At 47.4% G+C, this 21,085-nt stretch overlaps 1 protein-coding gene across 7 annotated transcripts in view; it reads left to right on the top strand.

The window, feature by feature from the left end:
- Nucleotides 1-774: 774 nt before the first annotated feature.
- Nucleotides 775-21,085, top strand: part of LOC144136696 (uncharacterized) — a 34,779-nt gene continuing 14,468 nt past the window's right edge. Inside the window, exons 1-3 of one of the 7 annotated variants that reach the window (XM_077669230.1) lie at nt 775-1,047; nt 1,419-1,500; nt 1,604-3,661. In XM_077669230.1, coding sequence (XP_077525356.1) covers nt 1,489-1,500; nt 1,604-3,442 — 1,851 coding nt within the window. In that variant the 5' untranslated portion in view covers nt 775-1,047; nt 1,419-1,488 and the 3' untranslated portion in view covers nt 3,443-3,661. Of the gene's footprint in view, nt 1,048-1,418; nt 3,662-5,173; nt 6,353-12,341; nt 12,461-15,236; nt 19,503-21,085 lie in introns of those variants that run through there. The other 6 variants (XM_077669229.1, XM_077669225.1, XM_077669226.1 and 3 more) reach the window with 6 other exon arrangements.

Raw genomic sequence — 21,085 nt, 5'->3', positions numbered from 1 at the left:
ACAATTTCGGATAAAAATTTTGAAAATTGCAGAATTGTGATATTTTTATGATTATATTGAAGGTAATGGCCCATTCTTCAGATATGCAGTAAAATCTTTCTTTAAAAGCGTTTCCATCGGTTGCATCGAGCAAATCAGACTTCTATAGAAAACCAATGGGGAGAGCTTTTGACGATATGAAAAAAAAATTAATAGAAAAAAAAATTCAAGACTACCATCGGGTTATGGAAACAATGAATAACTGCGCAAAAAGGACGGGACAAGAGAGAAGAAACACAGCAACACACGAGACAAGCGCAGACTCGGATGATCTCGGGTGCCATCGGGTGATCTGCAGATATATTGATTGTTGATGTGCAATCTTACATTATATGGAAAAATTGTGTTCATAAAAGGTTTCCCGCTCAAAAATGCTCTTGTCCAGAATTGCTTGGTATGTTCGCCTCGTCTGTGGCGCACCACCAGACAATCGGGAGAAATAGCCCTGAAGTCAGTTCTCAGTGGTGTAAACTGAAGCACACAAATGCGATTTGAACGAGCCATCTCGGGAGCAACAGTTTTTTAACTTGCGACCGAAGGAAGACTTGTAGGAGACGGCACTGTCTGCCACCGGCGCTGCCGTGTCCTCGAAAGCAGACGATTTCAAGGAGGACCTGCGTGGCCGGGGTTCCGTCGCACATGCCAACCGGCGTCTTCTCCCCCCCCCCCCCCCATTCCCCACAAACCCCCCCCCCCCCCCCCCCTCCCCCACCTCTTCCTCTAAGGTAACCACTCCAGCCGGCCCCATTCACTCTTCCCTCGCCCCACCGGGGCAGCCGAAAGGTCTGAGAAACAAGAGTTGGGGCTGATTACGCCTGCCTTGCAGTCACGCAGTCCACGTGCGCAGGCCGCTGTCGGCCTTCACCGGACAGGTTTTCTTGGTCGCGAGAAATGCCGCGGATTGCGCGGCCTCCTCCACAACAACAACCAAGGCAGACGTCGCGGCGAGGGATGCTGCAGGCCCTGTCAGTTACGCTTACTGCGTCCGGGAGCACACCGTCGCCTCAGGTACGTGGCGAATGGCAGCGATGAGATTTGACCGCAGAATCTTGCTCTTGTCAACACTATGTTAATAATGGCTGATATTTATTCCTAATGCGCGGCAAGAGAAGTTACGCATCTCCAGCTGTTGATGCTCACTATGATTGCAGACCAGCGCGGTTCGTTGCCAGTACTATACGTCAGCCTGTTACAATAAGCACAGCCATGAATGCCAAAATAGCACATGTGCGCTGTCACGAATATACGTACTCGTCGCGTGCTTTGACGTTCTTGCATCGTGTAAGAACTCAGCTTCGTATCGTAGATTGCGCTTATAAGCTGCCACTTCAGGCAAGTTTCTGCAGCCAGTTTATAATCGCCGTTAATTTTATGTGCAGCTTTTCCCCAGGGCCCATGATATGGTGCGGCATCTTTGCGGATCTTGGAGATGGTGCGCTATAGTCGCAAATGTTTGTTGATGTACGTATTTGCTGCTTTTGTTGCTGGCACCCTACTCTTTGGAAATGGTGTCTACTGCATCGAAGCGGATTGCAATGTCACACTACCGTGGAACGTGTCACAGGAGGACCACCCCGATATACCACTCCAACGCATCGAAGAGCTGCTTAGGTGCCCAGACAAGCTTCACGGGTGTGGTGGATCGCCGGTCAAATGTAGAGGAGACGCTTACGCTGTCGTTTGCTCGTGTGCCAGGAACTGTGAGCTGCACGGCAACTGCTGCTGGGACGCTGGAATGCACCTGTCGTCGCCGGCGAAAACAGCGTGCATCGATCGCAACGTGGAGCGAAATTTTCGCAGGGACTTTTACGCAGTCTGCGGGTGCAGCGACAACTGGCCAAATGACGAGGTGCGCAGCTCGTGTGAGGACGCTACGAATGTTGTGGATGCGTTTTATTTAATCCCGGTTACCACTAGACGAAACCTAACGTACTCGAACGCTTTCTGCGCGCTCTGTAACTACGATTTAGACAAGACGTCACTATTTTGGAAAGCATCGGGAACTGCAAGGACAGGCCTCTATGTGTCGCCGCCTAATTATGTGAAGCAGAACAGAGATTTCTTCTTTTGGCCGTGTGATTCCAGCCTGGTTGACATGCAGACTTGCCCCGACGGTACTGATCCAGACATTAAACGAAAATGCCTGACCTACTTTGCTCCGGTGAAGTTTATAGGAAACAATTCCAAAGTGGTTTACAAGAATGTGTACTGCGGCATCTGCAACGGCGTCGACATTTCATCGATGCAATGCGTTCCGAAACAGGTTGTGCCGGAGAAGTGGCCTCGCCTTCTATCCAGACCGACCAAGCCGGGCCGACCGAATCTGGTGTCCCTCTTAAGGCCTGTGGTGAGCAACGGATCCTGTTTTTCGTGGTACAAAAATAAGTGCTACATCAAGAACACCGCGTACCATTATATGAATACTTCAACGGTAGCTGAAAAGAAAACCTTGAATAGCTCCACAAATACGACAATTCGTGACCAACCCTACAGTGTTCAGAACTACCTCACAATTGCCTGCATCAGTCTGTCACTCATCTGCCTCTTCCTGAAAGTTGCCATTTACGCTTTCTGTAAGAGTTCGCGGACGTTCTCTTCAAGCTGCACTCTGTGCCTTTGTGGGACGCTCTTCCTGAGCCATCTCCTCTTTCTCCTGGGAAACAGCTTCGACGTATCCAAGCCAGTGTGCGTTGGTTTGGCCGTCGTCCTGCACTACGGCTTCCTATCCACATTCGTCTGGACCAGCGTGCTGTCTTTCGACATCTGGAAGAACATAGTGGCTGTGCAGCCTTCGTCAAGCCGCCGGAGTGGACTTTTGCTCTATGCCCTAATTGCTTGGGGCGGCCCTCTAATTGTCACTGCCTCATGCGTAGTGCTGAACTGGATTGTCCCAGACTTCCTGCTGTCGCCTCAGTACGGTCGCTTTTCATGCTGGATCGGAAGCCTGTGGAGTCAGCTCACCTTCTTCCTGATGCCCATGATGGTACTGCTTCTTCTCGACGTGGGGTTCTATGTGCACATTGTCGTGCACGTCAGGAAAACCTCGAAGCGCGCGGAAACCTTCGACCCCAGAAGTGGTGTGAATAAATCGCACATGGGATTGTTCGTGAAGCTCGCCTTCGTCATGGGCACTACGTGGATTTTGGGTTTTGTCGGTGCATTCGTCAAATACCCCGCTCTGGACATGATCGTTATCATACTGATCGGACTGCAGGGAGCCTACCTCTTCTTCGGCTTCAAGGACTACCAGAACTTGCTCCCCAAGCGGTTCTCCACAAAGAGAAAAGTGGACATGGATGTATCTACAGCAAATACGGAACTTGCTTGTACTGGAAATGACTTAAGCTCTAGGGAAGACAACCGTCGACCTCCTGATGACAAGTCAATCGATAAAGGAGAATGACGCGTGTGCTTTAGCCCCAGTTATGTTTTTTCTTTTTTTAAATGAAACTGCCAAAAAAATGAAAGCGAAACAAAGTTATCACGTCTGTTTGCACTGCCAACGAAGAAACTGGACGTTAAATCGACCAAGCAGGTTCCTGCTTGAAGAGGCCTGGATAATAATTGTGTCAACTTTGATTTAGAAGTGCAATAAAAATGCGGACTTCTTTCCAGAACCTAACCGGGGTTGAACTTCAGTGTAAGCCTTTATGCACATATTCATTACCTCTGTTCGCCACGCCGGGCGCGCAAAGTCGAGGTGCCACAACTGCGTCGCTGCTGCATAAAATTTCAACACTGCCTTTACTCAGCGCCGTTACTGCTGCCCACAGGTTACAGCAACTGCAAGTCACAGACATGTCCTTTCTATATGCTGTAAGCCTCTCATAAGCTTTCATAAGCCACAATAGACACAAGGGAATTGCTCTTTTTGCGGCGGCTGGTTGGCATGCGGACTGGCCGGCCCCTTTCCGTTCTCGTCAGCCCGCAGTCTGCCCACATGCCGTATTTTTTTTAAAGAAAACCGTGAACTGCATGCACGCAACATATTATAACAGTACATACAACTCCAGGACTCTACTGGCTGCCGTACACTTCTGTATCGCAATCCCATTACTTTTTGAGACTCCATCAACGGAGCAACAATTCAAGGCTTCCGCGCCAGAAATGATGTGTCGGCAATAGGAGCCGTACAGCTGGCTTCAAATCAACTTTTTGACAGATACTAAGCGATTGTCGGCGTCTGCAAAAAGATTTGCGATAAAAAATGTGTAACATGTGTACAACTGCCTTTCCGAATTTTCCAAACAATGAGTACACGTTTGAACATGTATCGTCATTGCTGACGGAACTGACTTTTTCTTGTCACTTTACGACACGTAAAGAATGCGGGTAATGAATACAATCTACAGGAGGAATTTCGAATCTTAAAGATGTAACCCCAGATAAACTATACATCGCGTAATATACTGAAATGAAAGGTCAGGCTCATACTTCGGTGATGAAAACAAAAACTGCAGTTTCGCTCCATCACTGGTTTGTCGGCTTCAAAGGGGACATAATGGTAGACCCGTTGACAAAAACAGCGCATAAAAACCTTGAGTCTTGCCGAATTTCCATACCGATGTTCTACATATGTAGCGAGTCTCACACCTTATCCTTTTTAAGCTATAGTTTGCAGAAATTATAAACAAGTTATTCCTTACGCCATATATATATATATATATATATATATATATATATATATATATATATATATATATATATATATATATATATATATATATATATATATATATATATATATATATATATATATATATATATATATATATATATATATATATATATATATATATATATATATATACATACACTATAGCGAAGTGTACACTGACTCCTCTAGTTCAAGACGCGTCCACGCTCTTCTGTATTTCTGTATCGTATGCATCCAGCTAATGCATACCCGGTGCTGTTCTAGTATAATTCCACTAGTATTTCTAGCACTCTCCAATGTCCTCCCTGGAGTGCCTCAGCGGCCTTATCGACGGTAACAAGTCCAACCTCGTCCTGGACAACCCTGAAAGCGCAGCTGACAGGCAGTCTGAAAGGTAGCGCTCAACGCGCCTGAGGCGTGTCAGTTGGCCTTTCGAAAGCACCAGACCCTTGACGACACTCAGCAGTGCAGCGATAAGAGGCGCATAAAACTTTGCGCGGCGTATAACAAATTATTACGAGTACTTACCTCACGCACTGACGATGCGTCCTGTATATGGCGTTTTGGTACATGCCCGTGACAGTACATTGCGAAAGTACACAAGGAAGTGACACTTCGCGTTTTCCTGTGGTGGCAGACACAATATTGAGTAGTACTCTTGCGTGTGATAGTATGTAGCACACTTACACGCCATTAAGCCCGACATGCCTCGCTTAACTGACTGCGGCTGTCCACCATATAGCTCCTTGGATCCGCAGTACTGCTCTCGGCTACGGTTAACGTGCTTCGCAGTTTCTTGCGGTGAAAAACTTTTTGTCATTTGCGTAAAATTGCAGCATTACTAGTCATACTGAGTACGCGTATGCAGCGCGATCCTTTATAATTCTGGTTCATTTTATATAAAGGTCGGCACTAGGCCTTTCACAAAGTCGCAGTCGCTCGGACATGAATTCGTGCCTGGCCCCAGTGACTTCTATCGTCACCGACCTGTGACCTCCATCACCAAGAACTTTTCCTCGCATCATCCGCTGTCCGGCTATAGTGTGCACGTTAAAGAACCCCAGGTAGTCGAAATTTCCGGAGCCCTCCACTACGGCGTCTCTCATAGCCTGAGTCGCTTTGGGACGTTAAACCACCATAAACCTAACCTAACCTTTGCGCGGAGAGGCACGCATGCGCGCGCCTTTCGAAGAGGACGCCTCCCGAAGGCGCACCCTTTGAACTGGGCACGAGCTAAAGATACAGGGGCTTCAGAACTAGGCCACCTGCGAGCTTCTTTTTTTTTTCCTAATTGTCTTGGGTCCAGCAGTATGATGAGAGCATTGAATAAACGGCGCTCTCGCGTTACACCATCCACGTCTTTTGTTGTTCCATGCCGCGCTGAAAACACCACATCCGCTTCCGCACGTATCCCGCTCACCGGATGGAGCGAGGTCCCGATAAGTGAGCTCGTTTCGACACCAGCGCCAGCGAGGCACTTCAGTCGAAAAATTTCTAGTGAAAGCCAGTTACGACGTTCCATCGGCTCGCTTTACAGCTGGCTTTCTTCTGGCAACGCTTCGCAAAGTGATGACGCTCTTGCTCTGACAGGGACAGTCGACAACGCCAGCGACACTTCCGTGCTATGGGCTCGTCCAACTCGGAAATACGATTGAGGTGATTTTCAAACCCATCGTTATCAACGACTTGCACCGTCGATGCCAAAAGTAACCAACCTGCCATTACCTGTTCTAACGGTGTCAGGTGGCTTTTTTTGTCATCCAGGGGAGAATAGGAGTGGCACATGTTCACGTGATACAGGCTATCCTCGCGGTCGAAAAGTGCTGGCGACCGCAGCGCCGCCGCTTCGCCGTCAGCCCGCTTTTTCTGGGGTTATGGCAGCCTAGTTCCTTTTGGAAACAAATCAATACGATTAGCCTCGATTTTTTATTGGCTGAAAATGGCTCTCAGCCTCGAACTTTAGCTAATTTTTTTGTTTCTTTTAAGAGCTTCGATCAAAGAAAAACAGCCTCTTTTTTTTTTTACAATCACGGCCAGAATCTACAGAAACTGTTTGCCTCTTTTTTTCAGGCCGCAAAAATTCGAGCTGCAAGCATTAAATCGACTTTTTGTAACAGTTGAGCAGTTACCAAAAAAAAAAAGAAAAAGAAGTGGCCTGTAACAGAGGGAAAATGCCGATGGTGTCCCACTGCTTCCTGAGTGTTCATTTTGGGACGAAGGTGGTTGTCTGCATTACGCACGTTATACAATTTCGTTTTTGTTGAAGACGCGGCGCCTCTTGAGTCACGAAAGAAAAACAATTGACTTAGCAGTATATAGTTATTTTTTAATATTTTCCGAATACCGCACGAAGTGCACAAAGCGCTCCAGTATAGTTAAGCTGCACCCGCTGATTCGCGCGGGCGGCTCTTCGTGTACCGACAACGCACCACAGCAAGCACCGTCCCGAGTATGTAAAGTTCGGTGAAGATTCCCTCGCACTGAAGCGACTGAATTTCACGCTTTAGCTTTGGCCCATGAAGAAAAACTTGCGCTGTCGATCTTGTCGTGGAAATTAGGTGTAAACGAGACATACATTTCCACTACCGGTGCAGACCATTCTTTCGCCGCAGGTCCGGTGCAGTCGCTTTCGCGGCCTGACGAGCAGCCGCCATTATACGCTTCTCTTCTAAGGGCCCATTCACACTTGAGAGTCGCAGAGGTCGCGCGACCAGCAGTCGCCTGCGACTACACCGCAGCTCGACAACGCCGATGTTCAGACTTGCAAGGGCGACCTGCGGGTCGCCTTCTCGTTCGATTCTCGTTTGAAATGAGAATTCTTGCGAATGACGTCGTTCGCGCGCTTTCGAGAGTTTCGTCTGCTTTGGCCGCGTGTCCTGCGCCCGCGCTTGGCCCTTGAAAGTGCTCTGGTCCCTTGATATTAGCAATTTACTGCGACAACCTGAGCGAAGAGGAAGATATAGTTTCAATGTGCACCGCGGCCATACTTACAGGCGGCCTGCTAGCCAGCCTGGATGCCGGCCGCTAGCGTCAGAAAAATGCGCTAGTATGTTGTTTGTATGCGTTCATAGCATGCTCTGGGAAGTTGAAATTCAAAAATGAATCAATTTTGAGGGTCGTTGGCCAATACCGAGCTGCTGGATACAAGTAAATTTCTTCTCATAGGCGCTTTGCTGCTGTTGCCCAAAGCGGCTCAATCACCTGGCGTCTGCTTTCTCCGCTGCTGAAGGCGTCGCAGAAATCGGGCATAATTTTATATTCTCATGAGACGGGGTTCACAACAAAGCAGCGACGAAAGTAGCATCTTGGTTATAGCGCTGGTCAGTTCCAAAACGCCCTCAGCAGCGGGTTCGATACGAAATCGCCTAGGCTTAGCGACGACTACGGCAGCCAAGGAGGAGATAGCGGAGTTGTCGCTCGGCGCACCCGCGAGCGGCCTCGTTGCCGAAAGCTCGGCTTACTCGCTGATTGGTTCAGCGGTTTGCGACTCGCAGTCGTGAGGCTGAAAAATCGAGCAGCGAGCGACCGGCCTGCGACTGTCGCTTTTCGACCAACGCGACCGTTTGCGACTGTCGCTTTTCTACCAAAACAGTCGCGCGACCTCTGCGACTCTCAAGTGTGAATGAGCCCTAACAGCTGGACGATGCATTCGGTGCTTTATGCGCCGCCTCGTTTAGCCGCCTTTTCTTTCTGTGCTGGGCAGCGCTCTCAGCGTCCATCGCTGTTTTCGCTGCACGACGCACTGCAACGTTTCCCCGCTTTTTTCCTGCCTTAGTGACGAGTCCGGCCTCCTTAGCCGCCTTCTCACCTTCGTGTGTGGACACACAGAGCTGCCGTAGCCAAAACAGTTGAGCTCTTGTCTCCTCCCGCGTAAGTGCCGCGTGGCGTCTTTATGTGGGAGACGCTATTTCTTCAGTAATTCGGCTCCATTTTACCGCTGCAGCACGGCTCCACAAAACATTTAAAAGCACAGAAGGAGCGGATGTAGATACGCGACGAAAACCGTGATGCATGCCCTTACGCTTTGTGTCAGTGCGGTGCAGCACACAGTCTGTTTCTCTTTTTTTTTAGCGCAGAAGCTACCAGCGCACTCAAACTGGCGCCATCTGTTAACCTCTCTGCCTTTCCGTTCATTATTCTCGCTCTCTATTTCCGTTACTCCCAGGCCAACTTAATCACTTGCAGGTGTCAACGTCTGTGCTATATGCCACTGTCCACGCTGTACATTATCCCCCCGGATATCTAGGCACACGCAGTCAAAATCTCCGAGGCCTTAGGGTTCAGGGATGAAAAGGGATGTGGGAATGCATCCACGTTAGACGTTGGTAAGAAACGTTCGGATAATTAGGGGCTTAAAACCAGTGCAGGACCAAAGTGACCAGGATCCAAAGTTGGTATAGGTTAAGGTTAACACACTTTCTATCTTAAAGAGGTAAATTTCAGGATATCATTTTTTAAGCTTAGTAGATCGAAATGAAGAGGGAAAATACAGAGCCTGGTCGCGCCTGCCATCTCCCCATATCAATGAGGACGCTCTAGCATGCATGCATCCGTCCGTCCGTCCGTCCGTCCGTCCGTCCGTCCATCCATCCATCCATCCGTCCATCCATCCATCCATCCATCCATCCATCCATCCATCCATCCATCCATCCATCCATCCATCCATCCATCCATTCACCCACCCACCCAACCACCCGTCTATCCGTCAACCCACCCACCCACTCATCCATCCATCCATCCATCCATCCATCCATCCATCCATCCATCCATCCATCCATCCATCCATCCATCCACCCACCCCCACCCCTCATCCATCCATCCATCCATCCATCCATCCATCCATCCATCCATCCATCCATCCATCCATCCATCCATCCATCCATCCATCCATCCATCCATCCATCCATCCATCCATCCATCCATCCATCCATCCGTCCGTCCGCCCGTCCGCCCGTCCATCGATCCATCCATCCATCCGTCGATCCGTCCAGCCATCCGTCCGTCCGTCCGTCCGTCCGTCCGTCCGTCCGTGCATTCATCTATCCATTCACTCATTCATTCATCAGCATCCATTCTATCCATTCGTCCATCCGTTCATTCATCCATCCATCAATCCACCCGCCCATCTATCTACCTATTTATACATCCATCTATCCATCCATGCATCCATTCATACATCAATTCGTAGTTACGTGGCATCGTCGCTGTCTCGGAGGATGAGGAGCAGGAGAAGGAGGAGGAGAAGGTTATGAGGACAGGAAAGGGGCGTGTATTCCTGCATTAGCTTCATCTAGGATTTGAGGACAAGGCTGAAATTGTTTTGCACGGAGATGTCGGTACATAAAAAAGTTTCGTCAGCATTTTCTTTCAAGTACAATTCAAACGCGCACCCTTTTGTGTCGTCAGAGGCATTAAAACATTTTTACGGGTCTTTAAAGGGTATATTCTGTTAACTTTCCGTGCTGCGTTCGGGTGTTACGACTGCGACTGAGGACCACATCGGGTACGGAGAGTTTCATCACTTTTTACTAACTTTTTTGTCACAAAACATCGCTACTAGGAGCAACGCTTCTCTCAAATCTTCGTATACTCTGGCTGTATACCCATGATTAGCGTGGTACTTGCATGTCTAGTTTCATTCGCGACAACGAATTATCTAGGAGACACACAGAGATTAGTTTTGCTGCCATTGGAAAACAGCGGCATAGGAGATCACATTTCATACCGTCAACCAGCATCTACGCGCAGGCTGTTTGTAGTAAAAAAAAAAAAAAGCTGTGAATCCTATGCACACAACTTTTCAAGCGCTACGTTCAATACCTCAAGGCATCGGCTAATGGACCAGGACATCTGTATCATCCTCTGCAGCTTCTCGGTGTACCAGCTGAAGAAACGTGAATCTAATGTTTTCGTTGAGAATGATATTCCGGAAGAAAGAGCAATACAATTGACTTCTCGTCGACGACATCCAAGTCTTCGCAAGCACAAACGGCCTGCGAAATAAGCAAACGACTAACGGGTTTCTGAAGTTGCGCAGACCGTAAATACCAGCTAGCACATTAATAGCTGTCAATGACATCTCTGAATATTCCTTGCTACATTACGGCACGTCATGAAAGTGGTTAACGAAGAGATCCTAGAGCAGCTCTAGCATGCCCTCGCGATGCCACTCCAGAGCGTCAAGGGGCGCATGGTACGTTAAACTGGAAGACAGACTCATTAAGCAGAGCTAAAGATGAGAACTCTTGCATCCACCGATAGCAGGGGTTGAAGGAGACGAAATGGAAGTCCCGAAAGAGCAGGAACCTTGAGGAATTTTCTCATTGTTTTGTAACACGAGCAGCGCGTCTCACGACAACAAGCATTTCTACTGGAATATTAGCAGTATTTGTAGCGCTTCCATGTATCCACCCTGGAGCACCTTATCGGCCTTGCAAGCCTGCTGCTGGACAATCCAGAGTACATGCGGAGCGGACAGGTGGCATCTTAAGCGAGACCTCACCGCGCTTGAACGATGCCGGTTGTTCCTCCCCACTTACGAAAGCCCAGAAACAGCGCTGCACTCGTAGCAGCAGGTTTACGGGAGGGCACGGCATATACTTAATCTGAACTGTATAATGACTCGCACTACCACGCGGCAAAACAGGCGTCTCGCTATCTTTTTTTGCGTGCGACGGTTCGAAACACGGGTTTTATCTCTGTACAATAAACTAAGAAAGAAAGGAAAGAAAGGGATAACTGAAAAATACTCTCGAAATATCGAAAGATTCCGAAATCATTGACAAACTAACATACCCGAACCGCCCAACAAGCGACCACTCCGCGAACAATCCGATGGGGAGAATCGGAAAGAAGGGCACAAGGAGAAGGATGGGAAGGACAGCAAGGACGCCTCGGTACGCAGGCTGTGGATGTGTGCCCGATGGGAGCAGCGTTCTGGACGAGCCGCCAGAGATGAGGAGAAAGATGATGACGACAGGTGCAGCGCGACTATTAATGATAGAGCAGCGCATATTTTCTTGGCAAGCCGTCAGCGAGCGCTCGTCACCCGATATGGTAGAGGACTCTTATCTAAAAGGGCTCGAAACGCGAGCTTTAGCTGTTACCCCCTTCCGTCAAGGTCATCCAAAAGGAATTGTTAATTGCAATATTGCGTCATTAATAGTGACAAGGCTCAACTTTACAGATATACCATTTGCGTGTTCATATGTGCACTTTTTCCAGTCGCTATGAGCGTTTAAAGGGCGGACCGTTTTTGAAAATTTCAGCTTAAATCTGTTAAGAAGCAACCGTTGGGAGCATCCCTTAAAGGCATTCTGGATTGAAGCAGGTTCAGTTAGATATAAGTTGTTGATGGACCAGCTGCCACCTAGAATCTATTGCATATTTTCCTTGCATTCAGCCACGTGACAGCAGTGTTCAATAGATAGCGCTATCTGCCCTTTACTATGTATACTTTGGTCGTTTCTTTTATCTTTGGTCTCGCTGGATAGATCACATCCGTAGACACGCAGTTGGTCTGAACGCCGGATGCCAACGAGGTCGTGAAGCGCGGACTCGTTTCGACGGTTGCGCAGCCGAGCAATTTCAGTCGCACATTTCCTGCTGAAAGCGAGTTCCAACGTTCAATTTGTTCGTTTTACAGGTGCCTAGAGTCGAGGATCGCTTTGAAAAGTGGTGACGCTGCTGTTATGGCACCGACTGCGGACAGCTTCTTCCCCGCTTCCCAACCAGGTGACCATCCAAGTCAAAGAGGCATTTAAGGTGATTTTTCAACCCATGGTCACTGTCGGCATGTGCGAATCATGTTCCTTCACAACGAATTAATGCGTTTTGGTGTCTTTCATTCCCTCGAATGTATTCTCACTCTAGGAATTAAACGAATGTTTTCGATTCTTTCGAGCGCTCCGTGCAAACCCACGCTTTTGTTTCTTTTACTAGAAGCTTGAGCTTTAAAAACTAAAAAAAAACTGCGCGCGCAGTGGGACAGGGAGGAGGAGAGGACATGCGCCGTGCTTTCATGTGAACGCGTTTCCCGGCGGATTCTCTCCTCCGTCCTGTCCCTAATAATAATAATTGGTTTTGGGGGAAAGGAAATGGCGCAGTATCTGTCTCATATATCGTTGGACACCTGAACCGCGCCGTAAGGGAGGGGTTAAGGAGGGAGTGAAAGAAGAAAGGAAGAGAGAGGTGCCGTAGTGGAGGGCTCCGGAATAATTTCGGCCACCTGGGGATCTTTAACGTGCACTGACATCGCACAGCACACGGGCGCCTTAGCGTTTTTCCTCCATAAAAACGCAGCCGCCGCGTCCTGTCCCTTAGCATAGTTTTCTTTCCCGAGATGATACACCAAATGGCTTCTGTGCTTAGTTTGTGGCACGCCGAAAACTGCTCCCCTCATTTTTGTTTACGTAACAAAAGCCCTGGCTGCAAACTGCTTAATGCGTATTTACGTGAATATTGTGATGCCCGAAAATTTATCCGTCGCGTAGAGCAAATCAGATACAATCCCATTGCTTTGTGAGCTTTGCAATTGACGGTAACAATTGTATTGTTCCTTATATAGTAGGTTTTTCTTTTATCAAGAAAATATGTGCCAGAAAAAGATAGCAGGATGGTTTGCTGCTTTTCAACGACTGCACTACAGCAAGGCATATTTGAGAGGGAGAGGGGAAGGAGTGGGTGGGAGAATAACCGCCCCTCACACCAAGGTGAGAAATTTTAAATGATAAAAACCACATTGTACCGTCTCGTAAAATAAGTTAAATAAATACATTATGCAATTCCGACCGTCCCTCTGCCAATCAACTGCATCAAAAGTTGTCCATAAATCCACACATATATACTCAGCTTTCCGCTATATTCTGCAACTAGCAATATCTGTTTACCACGAGTAACAAACACCCCAAAACACAAAGGCGATATATAAAGTTTGTAACTAGAAAGTTTCAACAGATTCTTCGCGAACATATATTCCTTGCAAAAATTTCTTTAGTCTATAGATTGTCCATAGACTTCTGTCTATAAAGTCTATAGACTCTCTATAAGCACACCCTAGACAACAGTCTATACGCAATACAAATCCTATAGGCAGTCTATAGGCAATACAAATCCTATAGACACTCTATAGGCAATACAAATCCTATAGACAGTCTATAGGCCATACAAATTGTATAGACAGTATATAGACAATCTAATGATTTATGGCCATACACTTTCAGTAGCCTTAGTCTATAGACAGTCTATGGACTATGAATAGACAAAAAGAAATATCTATAGGAAGGCATTAGAGTCTATAAGAAGTCAATAGACTGTCTATAGACTATTTTTGTGAGAGTAGTGATTATCATGGCCGACTCTTTTTCCTTGATGCAAAATCTGACCTATAAAATGCTTCCTGCACTTACACCAACTATCATTGACCGCCATAAAAAAAATAAATGGGATGTACCGCACATTCGAAACTCCCGTAATGATTTTGAGCGTTCCGTGTTGTGCGGAACTGGTGTAAGCCGTGAAAAACTAGAAGTGCTCGTAGAGAATTTCTGGGCTTTCCTGCGAAACTGCGAAAGTGCGTGCACCAACTGCAGGACGTAATAACATGCTTATTCTCTCCCATGATGTAATTGTAACAGTTTTCACATACCGTGCAAACCGAGCAAAGTCTAAGATGATAAAGAGGTTGCAACAGCTTCTTCGTGCTGAAAGCTGTTCCCGAGCTGGTAAAGTGCCAAAGAAAGCAATCTGCAAGTTTTAAGTCAGGTTCACACGCTATGATATTGCTGCAATTCGCGCTTAAGATTTGCAGCTTGGGAAAAATATAGTGACTTCACCGGACCGGATAATTTCAATTTCCTAGAGGCAATTGAAATCACCAGACCAGTAGTGACAACTATACGTTTTGATGTATCTTCATTGCGACCATGTTGGTACCTCTAGGAACCTTCGGGGAAACATCTATCCAGCATCTCGATGACCGGAAGAGATGACTGAATGTGTATAAACAGACGTGTGAGGGTCCGAAAACACAACCATGAGAATGACACAAAACTCGATACAGAGGCATCAACGGCTTTTGATTCTACCGCATCGCCAACACGTAATGCAATAAGCTATCCCTGTGAATTTTTATTCAGTGTACAATTTCACGGTTCACATGCTGAAATGATTAGGCTACTCAGTTCACTGCGAGTAAATTTTATGTTAGCCATGGCTCCCTGCGTTGCTCCATCACGCAATCCACATGGCGAATCTATATGAAAGAGCATGCTGTTTTAGCATAAAGTCAGTTTTTCTCCCTAATCATGAGTGAAAAGCTTCTTGTTTTTTAGTTTCCCTGACAATGCAAAGGCCTCTCAGTGCCTCTTCAAGTGTGGAGCAAAATTTAAAAAAAAACAGCTTTTTGAAAGTGCACTAGGAATTTAATATTGCTTGCACTTGTACCGGTGCCAGCAAGGGCAAGATTGGAATGGGCGTCTGTGGTGGCATGTTTACATTTGCGGCAACAATTACAAGGCGTCTTCAACTTCGACCTGTGCAGGCTCTTCAAGACAAGGCGACATCATGCAACGAGAATCCGGCGCTGGACATTGACTGGCTCCGCTGCAGAAACGATGGAGAAACCAGCCATTGTGGCTGTGCTGACAGCCCTCCTCGGGCTCGGTGTCCACTGTTTCGAGGATGACTGCAATGCAACGATACCGTGGAGCGTCTCGGTCGAAGATCATCCAGCCATACCACCGGAGCGGATCGAAGAGCTTCTTCGGTGCCCTGATGGACTCCACGGCTGCAGCGAGTCTCCCGTCAACTGCACGGACATCCTCTTCGCTGTCACTTGCTCCTGTAACAAGAACTGCATACATTACGGCGACTGCTGCTGGGACGCCGGAGTGTCCCTGTCGTCTCCTGCGGCAGCTACATGTGTCGCACGTAATGTAGATAGCTATTCGAAACGAACTTTTTACGCTGTCTCTGGATGCAACAGCAAATGGCCCGACGACGAAGTGCGAAGCTCGTGCGAGAACGCTACGGCGCTGAAAGATCCGTTCTACCAGATTCCAGTTACCACAGAACGACAACTAACCTACTTCAACGCGTTTTGCGCACTCTGCAACTACGACTTGGACAACACATCCATATTTTGGAATGTGTCAGGGACTCCCGGGAGAGGAATGCTAGTAACTCCTCCGCAAGTCGTTTTGGATAATGGAGATAATTTCCTATGGCCCTGTGACCCCGACCTTTTGGACGTCCAGACATGCCCCGAAGGTACCGATGCGGAAACTGCACGAAAGTGTTCAACATATTTCGCCCCCGTAAGGCTCGAAAGCAATGAGTCTCAGGTGGTGTACAAGAATGTATACTGCGGAATCTGCAACGGCGCCGACATTTCGCTGATGAATTGCGTCCCAAAACAAGTCGTGCCTGATATATGGCCCCGCATCCAACTAAGAACATCTTTTCGGCGCCCCAATCTAGTGTCGCTGATAAGGCCAGTAGTGAACCAAGATTCCTGCTTCTCCTGGTACAACGACAAGTGCTATATTAAAGCTCCCCAGTACATACTTGCAAACACTTCAATGACGGCCGAAAATGAAACAATCGGCAATGGGAACATGACGAACAGCAACAGCACGAACACCACGCGAACTGAAGATGAACCGTACAACGTGCAGAACTACCTCACAGTCATCTGCATCAGCCTGTCACTCATCTGCCTCTTCCTGAAAGGCGTCGTGTACGTGCTCTACAGAAGTTCGCGGACGTTCTCCTCAAGGTGCACTCTGTGCCTTTGTGGGACGCTCTTCCTGAGCCATCTCCTGTTTCTCCTGGGAAACAGCTTCGACGTATCTAAGCCGGTGTGCGTGGGTTTTGCCATCGTCCTCCACTACGGCTTCCTCTCCACATTCTTCTGGACCAGCGTGCTGTCTTTCGACATATGGAAGAACGTGGTGGCCGTACGCCTTTCATCAAGCCGCCGCAGCGGGTTTTTTCTCTATGCTTTGATTGCTTGGGGCGGACCTCTAATTGTCATCGCCTTGTGCTCAGTGCTGAACTGGACGGCCCCAGACTTCGTGCTTTCACCCCAGTACGGGCGCTTTTCATGCTGGATCGGCAGTCTCTGGAGTCAGCTCACTTTCTTCCTCATGCCCATGATAATACTGCTTTTACTCGACGTGGGGCTGTACGTGCACATTGTCGTGCAAATCAGGAAAACCGCCAAGCGCGCGGCGAGCTTCGACTTCAAGGGAGGCGGCAACCAATCGCACATGGGACTGTTCGTGAAGCTTGCCTTCATCATGGGCTCGACGTGGCTTTTGGGCTTCGTCGGTGCGTTCGTCAACGCGCTCGCCCTCGACATCATCGTTATCATACTCATTGGGCTCCAGGGAGTGTATCTGTTCTTCGGCTTCAAGGACTACGAGCACTTGCTACCGAGACGATTCCGCAAAAAACAAAAAACAGTTGCTACCGGTGTGTCTACGGCGAACACGGAGATGTCTTCTTCTGGGAGAGACTTCACTGACAGAGATGATGTCCACCGATCGCCTGGCGTCGAATTTGTCAACAAGCAGAACTAGTGCTCTCGCTTTTTTTTTTGCGCACATTCTTGTGTATGTGTTACTCCTTCCATCAAGTTCCTCTATGAACATTATTTTCCTGTGTACACTCAGGGTAAAAAAAAAAAACAGGATCTTGGTGCGTGTTGTACGTAGTGCAAAAACCGCACAGAAAGGTCCGCCATGTTTGCGTTCCTACTTTCTTCTTTTATGTTAACTGCAAGTCATAAAAAAAGGCCGCCAAGCGCACAACTTCCTCTGATTTTTTTACAAGAAAGGAGAACCGATTACAGGCGAGCCAGCTTGTGAAGCTTGCTTCATCATGGGCACGGACTGACTTTAAGTACCTTCAGTGCGTTCTTTTATACCTCCTCGCTCCGAACATCACCTTTATCACACTGATCGGGATCTAGGGTGTGTATATTTAGGATGCTTCAATGACTGTCAGCACTTGCTTTCCTGTTTTACAAAATGGGAGTAACCATGTACGCTACTGTCTGTGGCAAAATAGGAATTCCCTTGTTCTAGAAACAATTTCAGCTCTGTTTGCACTTATCTGCTGATGGCGATAAGTGATCCAAGGAATTAAAATTACGTGACTACTCAGTCTCTTGTCGGTACTCTTGTTACGGCGCTGTTGTTTATGGCACAGTTTTGACACCTCCTATTATACACGAACAGATCTATACACATAAAAATCGCAAATATCGCCATATCCTTCCATACTACCGGTGGAGTAGAAGTTTATTGTAAATGTTTGTAATCATAATTGATACTCTCTCTAAAATAGCGTGCCTAAAATGATATGGTGCGGCTTTTTTACTGAACTTCACGTCAGCACGCGCCCGCTACAAATACCTCCTCATGTCTGCGTCATTGCTGCAGTTGGGTCTTCGTCCACTGGCGGCAGCTGTTTCAAATGAAAGAATGCACGTCTGTTTTCACAAGACAGCCGGTTCTTCGAGTGTGACACACATAAGTGACTAATTGTTGCGACGCAAAAGCACGCGGACTAGCTGTCATCAGCTCTTCATACATGTCAACCGGCAGTTGACGTACACATTGTTTTCACTAATTAACTAGAAAATTATGAATCTGATGCACAAAACATATTACGGGACTACGTACAACGAATCCATGCATACGCTCATGGGCGTCCACTAATGCATCACCTTATATGGCTTCTTGATCTGTTCAAGGAAGGGGAACCAATTAAAGATCTTAGCAGGCAAAATGGCTTGCCGCAAATAGCAGCAGTGTGGTTAGCCTTTAATTAATTTCTTGACAGGTACCACACGTTGTTTGTAACTCCGCGGATGACTGCTAAATAAAAAAGCAATCCCAGCATCCACTGCCGTCTCCACGCAGTTGCAAGGGCAGTGTGTGCCGTCATGGACGTTAATTTTTCTCATTATAACAGGTCTGATTTTTTTTCTCACTACTCGCATCATTAAGGTAACTAATGATTAGATTATTAGGCAGCGTTTTCATGTCCGTGGCGTAATACGCTCATCTGAACGACCAGGATGATACCTCACAACTATACTCGCAAATGTTGCTATTTCAATCACTCGCAAGGCGTGGTAGCGTTGAAGCAGACAAACTGGCAGACCCGTTGTACAAATCAGCGCATAAAAACCAGATATCTTGCAGAGTTCCGCTGTCGCCAACTTACGCACGCAACGCGTCGTTAAAGCCCTGTTTGCCTACCGAAATGACCAAATAATGTGTCCGCTAGTCTACTTGTTTGCTCGCTTGCTATCCATACCCTTAAAAAAATGGTTTATAGACAGCCTATAGACTTCTTGTAGACTCTATTGCCTTCCTATAGATATATCTTTCTGTCTATTAATAGCCCGTAGACTGTCCATAGAAAAAATTCCACTGAAAGTCTATGACTATAAATCTATAGATTGTCTATATATACTGTCTAGAGCATTTGTATTGCCTATAGGCTGTTCTCTAGGATATGTCTACAGACAGTCTATAGGCCTTATAGTCAGAAGCTTATGGACAGACTACAGACTGTCTAAATAAAATTATAAGGAATCAAGGGCAGGATCTCCCAGTTTCAAGATACATCGACACTCTCTTCGGCCGCGTACGTCTCGACATCACGCTCATGAAGCATTCAGAGGGGTGTTTCGGTATCATTCCTACCTCTCTGCTGTGTCCTCCCTGGAGTGGATCTCTGGCCTTGTAAACGGGCCCTGCCCAGCCTGCTTTGCTCCGCAGATGCGCAGAAGATGTAGACAGTGTGCGAATAAACAGCTTACCGCCTTCTTACAGCGTCGGTAGGTCTTTTTCGCTTAAGAAGGTGCTAGATAGTTGACAACGGCTAGCAATGCAGCTAAGAACGGTCGGCGCGCGCGTAGAAACACGATTTTAGGGAACACGGCATGTCCTCAACTCGTAGAAATCGCATGCAGCACTACATGGTCTGTACACGGTGCTATTTTACTGATTTTACAGTGCACTGAGGGGTGAATGAGGGGAATGACACATAATGGCCTTTTGTATAATACTATGCAGTCTTGAACATCATTGTGTTTCGTAAATGATGACTTCTGTAGCGCATGTACCTAACCTGACCTTCATTCTTTCTGAAGCGCGAAAAAAAAACACGGTAAAAAAGGAAACACATGTAAAAAAGAAGCGTTTCTTCCTGCGCCAAAAAAGAAGAGTTTCTTTTTTGTTCATGCTTTTTGCGCTTCAAAGAGTAAGAACGTACTCCAACTCGCCCTGCTTTCAATCCTAATTAACCGAACCTGTCTGAAGCGTAATGCCATGGGATTTTGCTCAGCTCTTCGGGATACTGGCTGGCGTCCACACCGTCGCAAGCAGCTAGCATTTATTATAGTCAGATGCAACTCAAGAACGATGTAGCAGATACCACCAAAAGAGGCCTTCCAGCCAATAGCCTCGACCGATTCTTATGACGTCCCGGATAATCCCCTTGGACCTGCTAGCATGACATCGCATGGGGTGCCAGATTAAAGAGGATTAACCACAGCTTAATCGTATTCATCGCGGGGTCATGAAAATCGATCTACGCCTTTGACTGGAGGTCCTCCATTGATGGGTATCTGCCGCTTGGTTCTTGAGTTTTATCCGACTGTAGGGTTATCTCGGCTGTTTCCCAATTCACTGCCGCCTACGCAATTTTGGTCTTTACTTTACATCGCAGCATTTATCGTTAAACCACGCACACGTGTGTTAATCCGTTGCTGTAGTTATGTGCTTGCTTTTGTGGTTTAATCTGCACTTGGCCTAAAAAAAATTGGCAGTAGCTTAACTTGGCTAACCCTGGAATTCAGCGAAAAGCAAGGAAGCTTGCTAAGCGTTTGAGGCTCGTCCATGGCAGCTCCGCTACATGCTCGTGACAGCCGTTCTATATAGTATATGTACCCACACTACCACGTGGCTATGACGTGGTATCACAAGGTCTTACGACGCCCCCATCGATGTCATCACGTGGCTTCACATCACCCCATCGAATGCTCTTATGGCCAAAGGCCAACCCAAAGGTCGCCCAATGTCAAAAGTCACCTAAAGGTCATGGGTCAAGGTGAGGGGTCAAGGGTTCGATTCCATAACTGTAGCACATATGGTAATACACGGCTATCCTTGGTTGGGCTGAAGGTCGTTTCTAGGTCGTTGCGCTGCCTACCCGAAGACTGCTTTACCTAGCGTTGTGAAGCTTTTCGCTTCAAAATTATTTCCACTCGCCTAGTCGCAGCCTTGAGAACCTGAAGTCACTTACAGCAACCGTGTCTGGACCCAGGGAAGTGGACCTTCGACCTCATCTCTACGATTTTCTGCACACATC

The sequence above is a fragment of the Amblyomma americanum genome, chromosome 6 (genome assembly GCF_052857255.1).
Source record: "Amblyomma americanum isolate KBUSLIRL-KWMA chromosome 6, ASM5285725v1, whole genome shotgun sequence".
In the NCBI taxonomy this organism is placed as follows: Eukaryota; Metazoa; Arthropoda; class Arachnida; order Ixodida; family Ixodidae; genus Amblyomma; species Amblyomma americanum.
The sequence above is the reverse complement of the archived record's forward strand: the minus strand, read 5'-3'. Positions and strand labels throughout refer to the sequence as shown.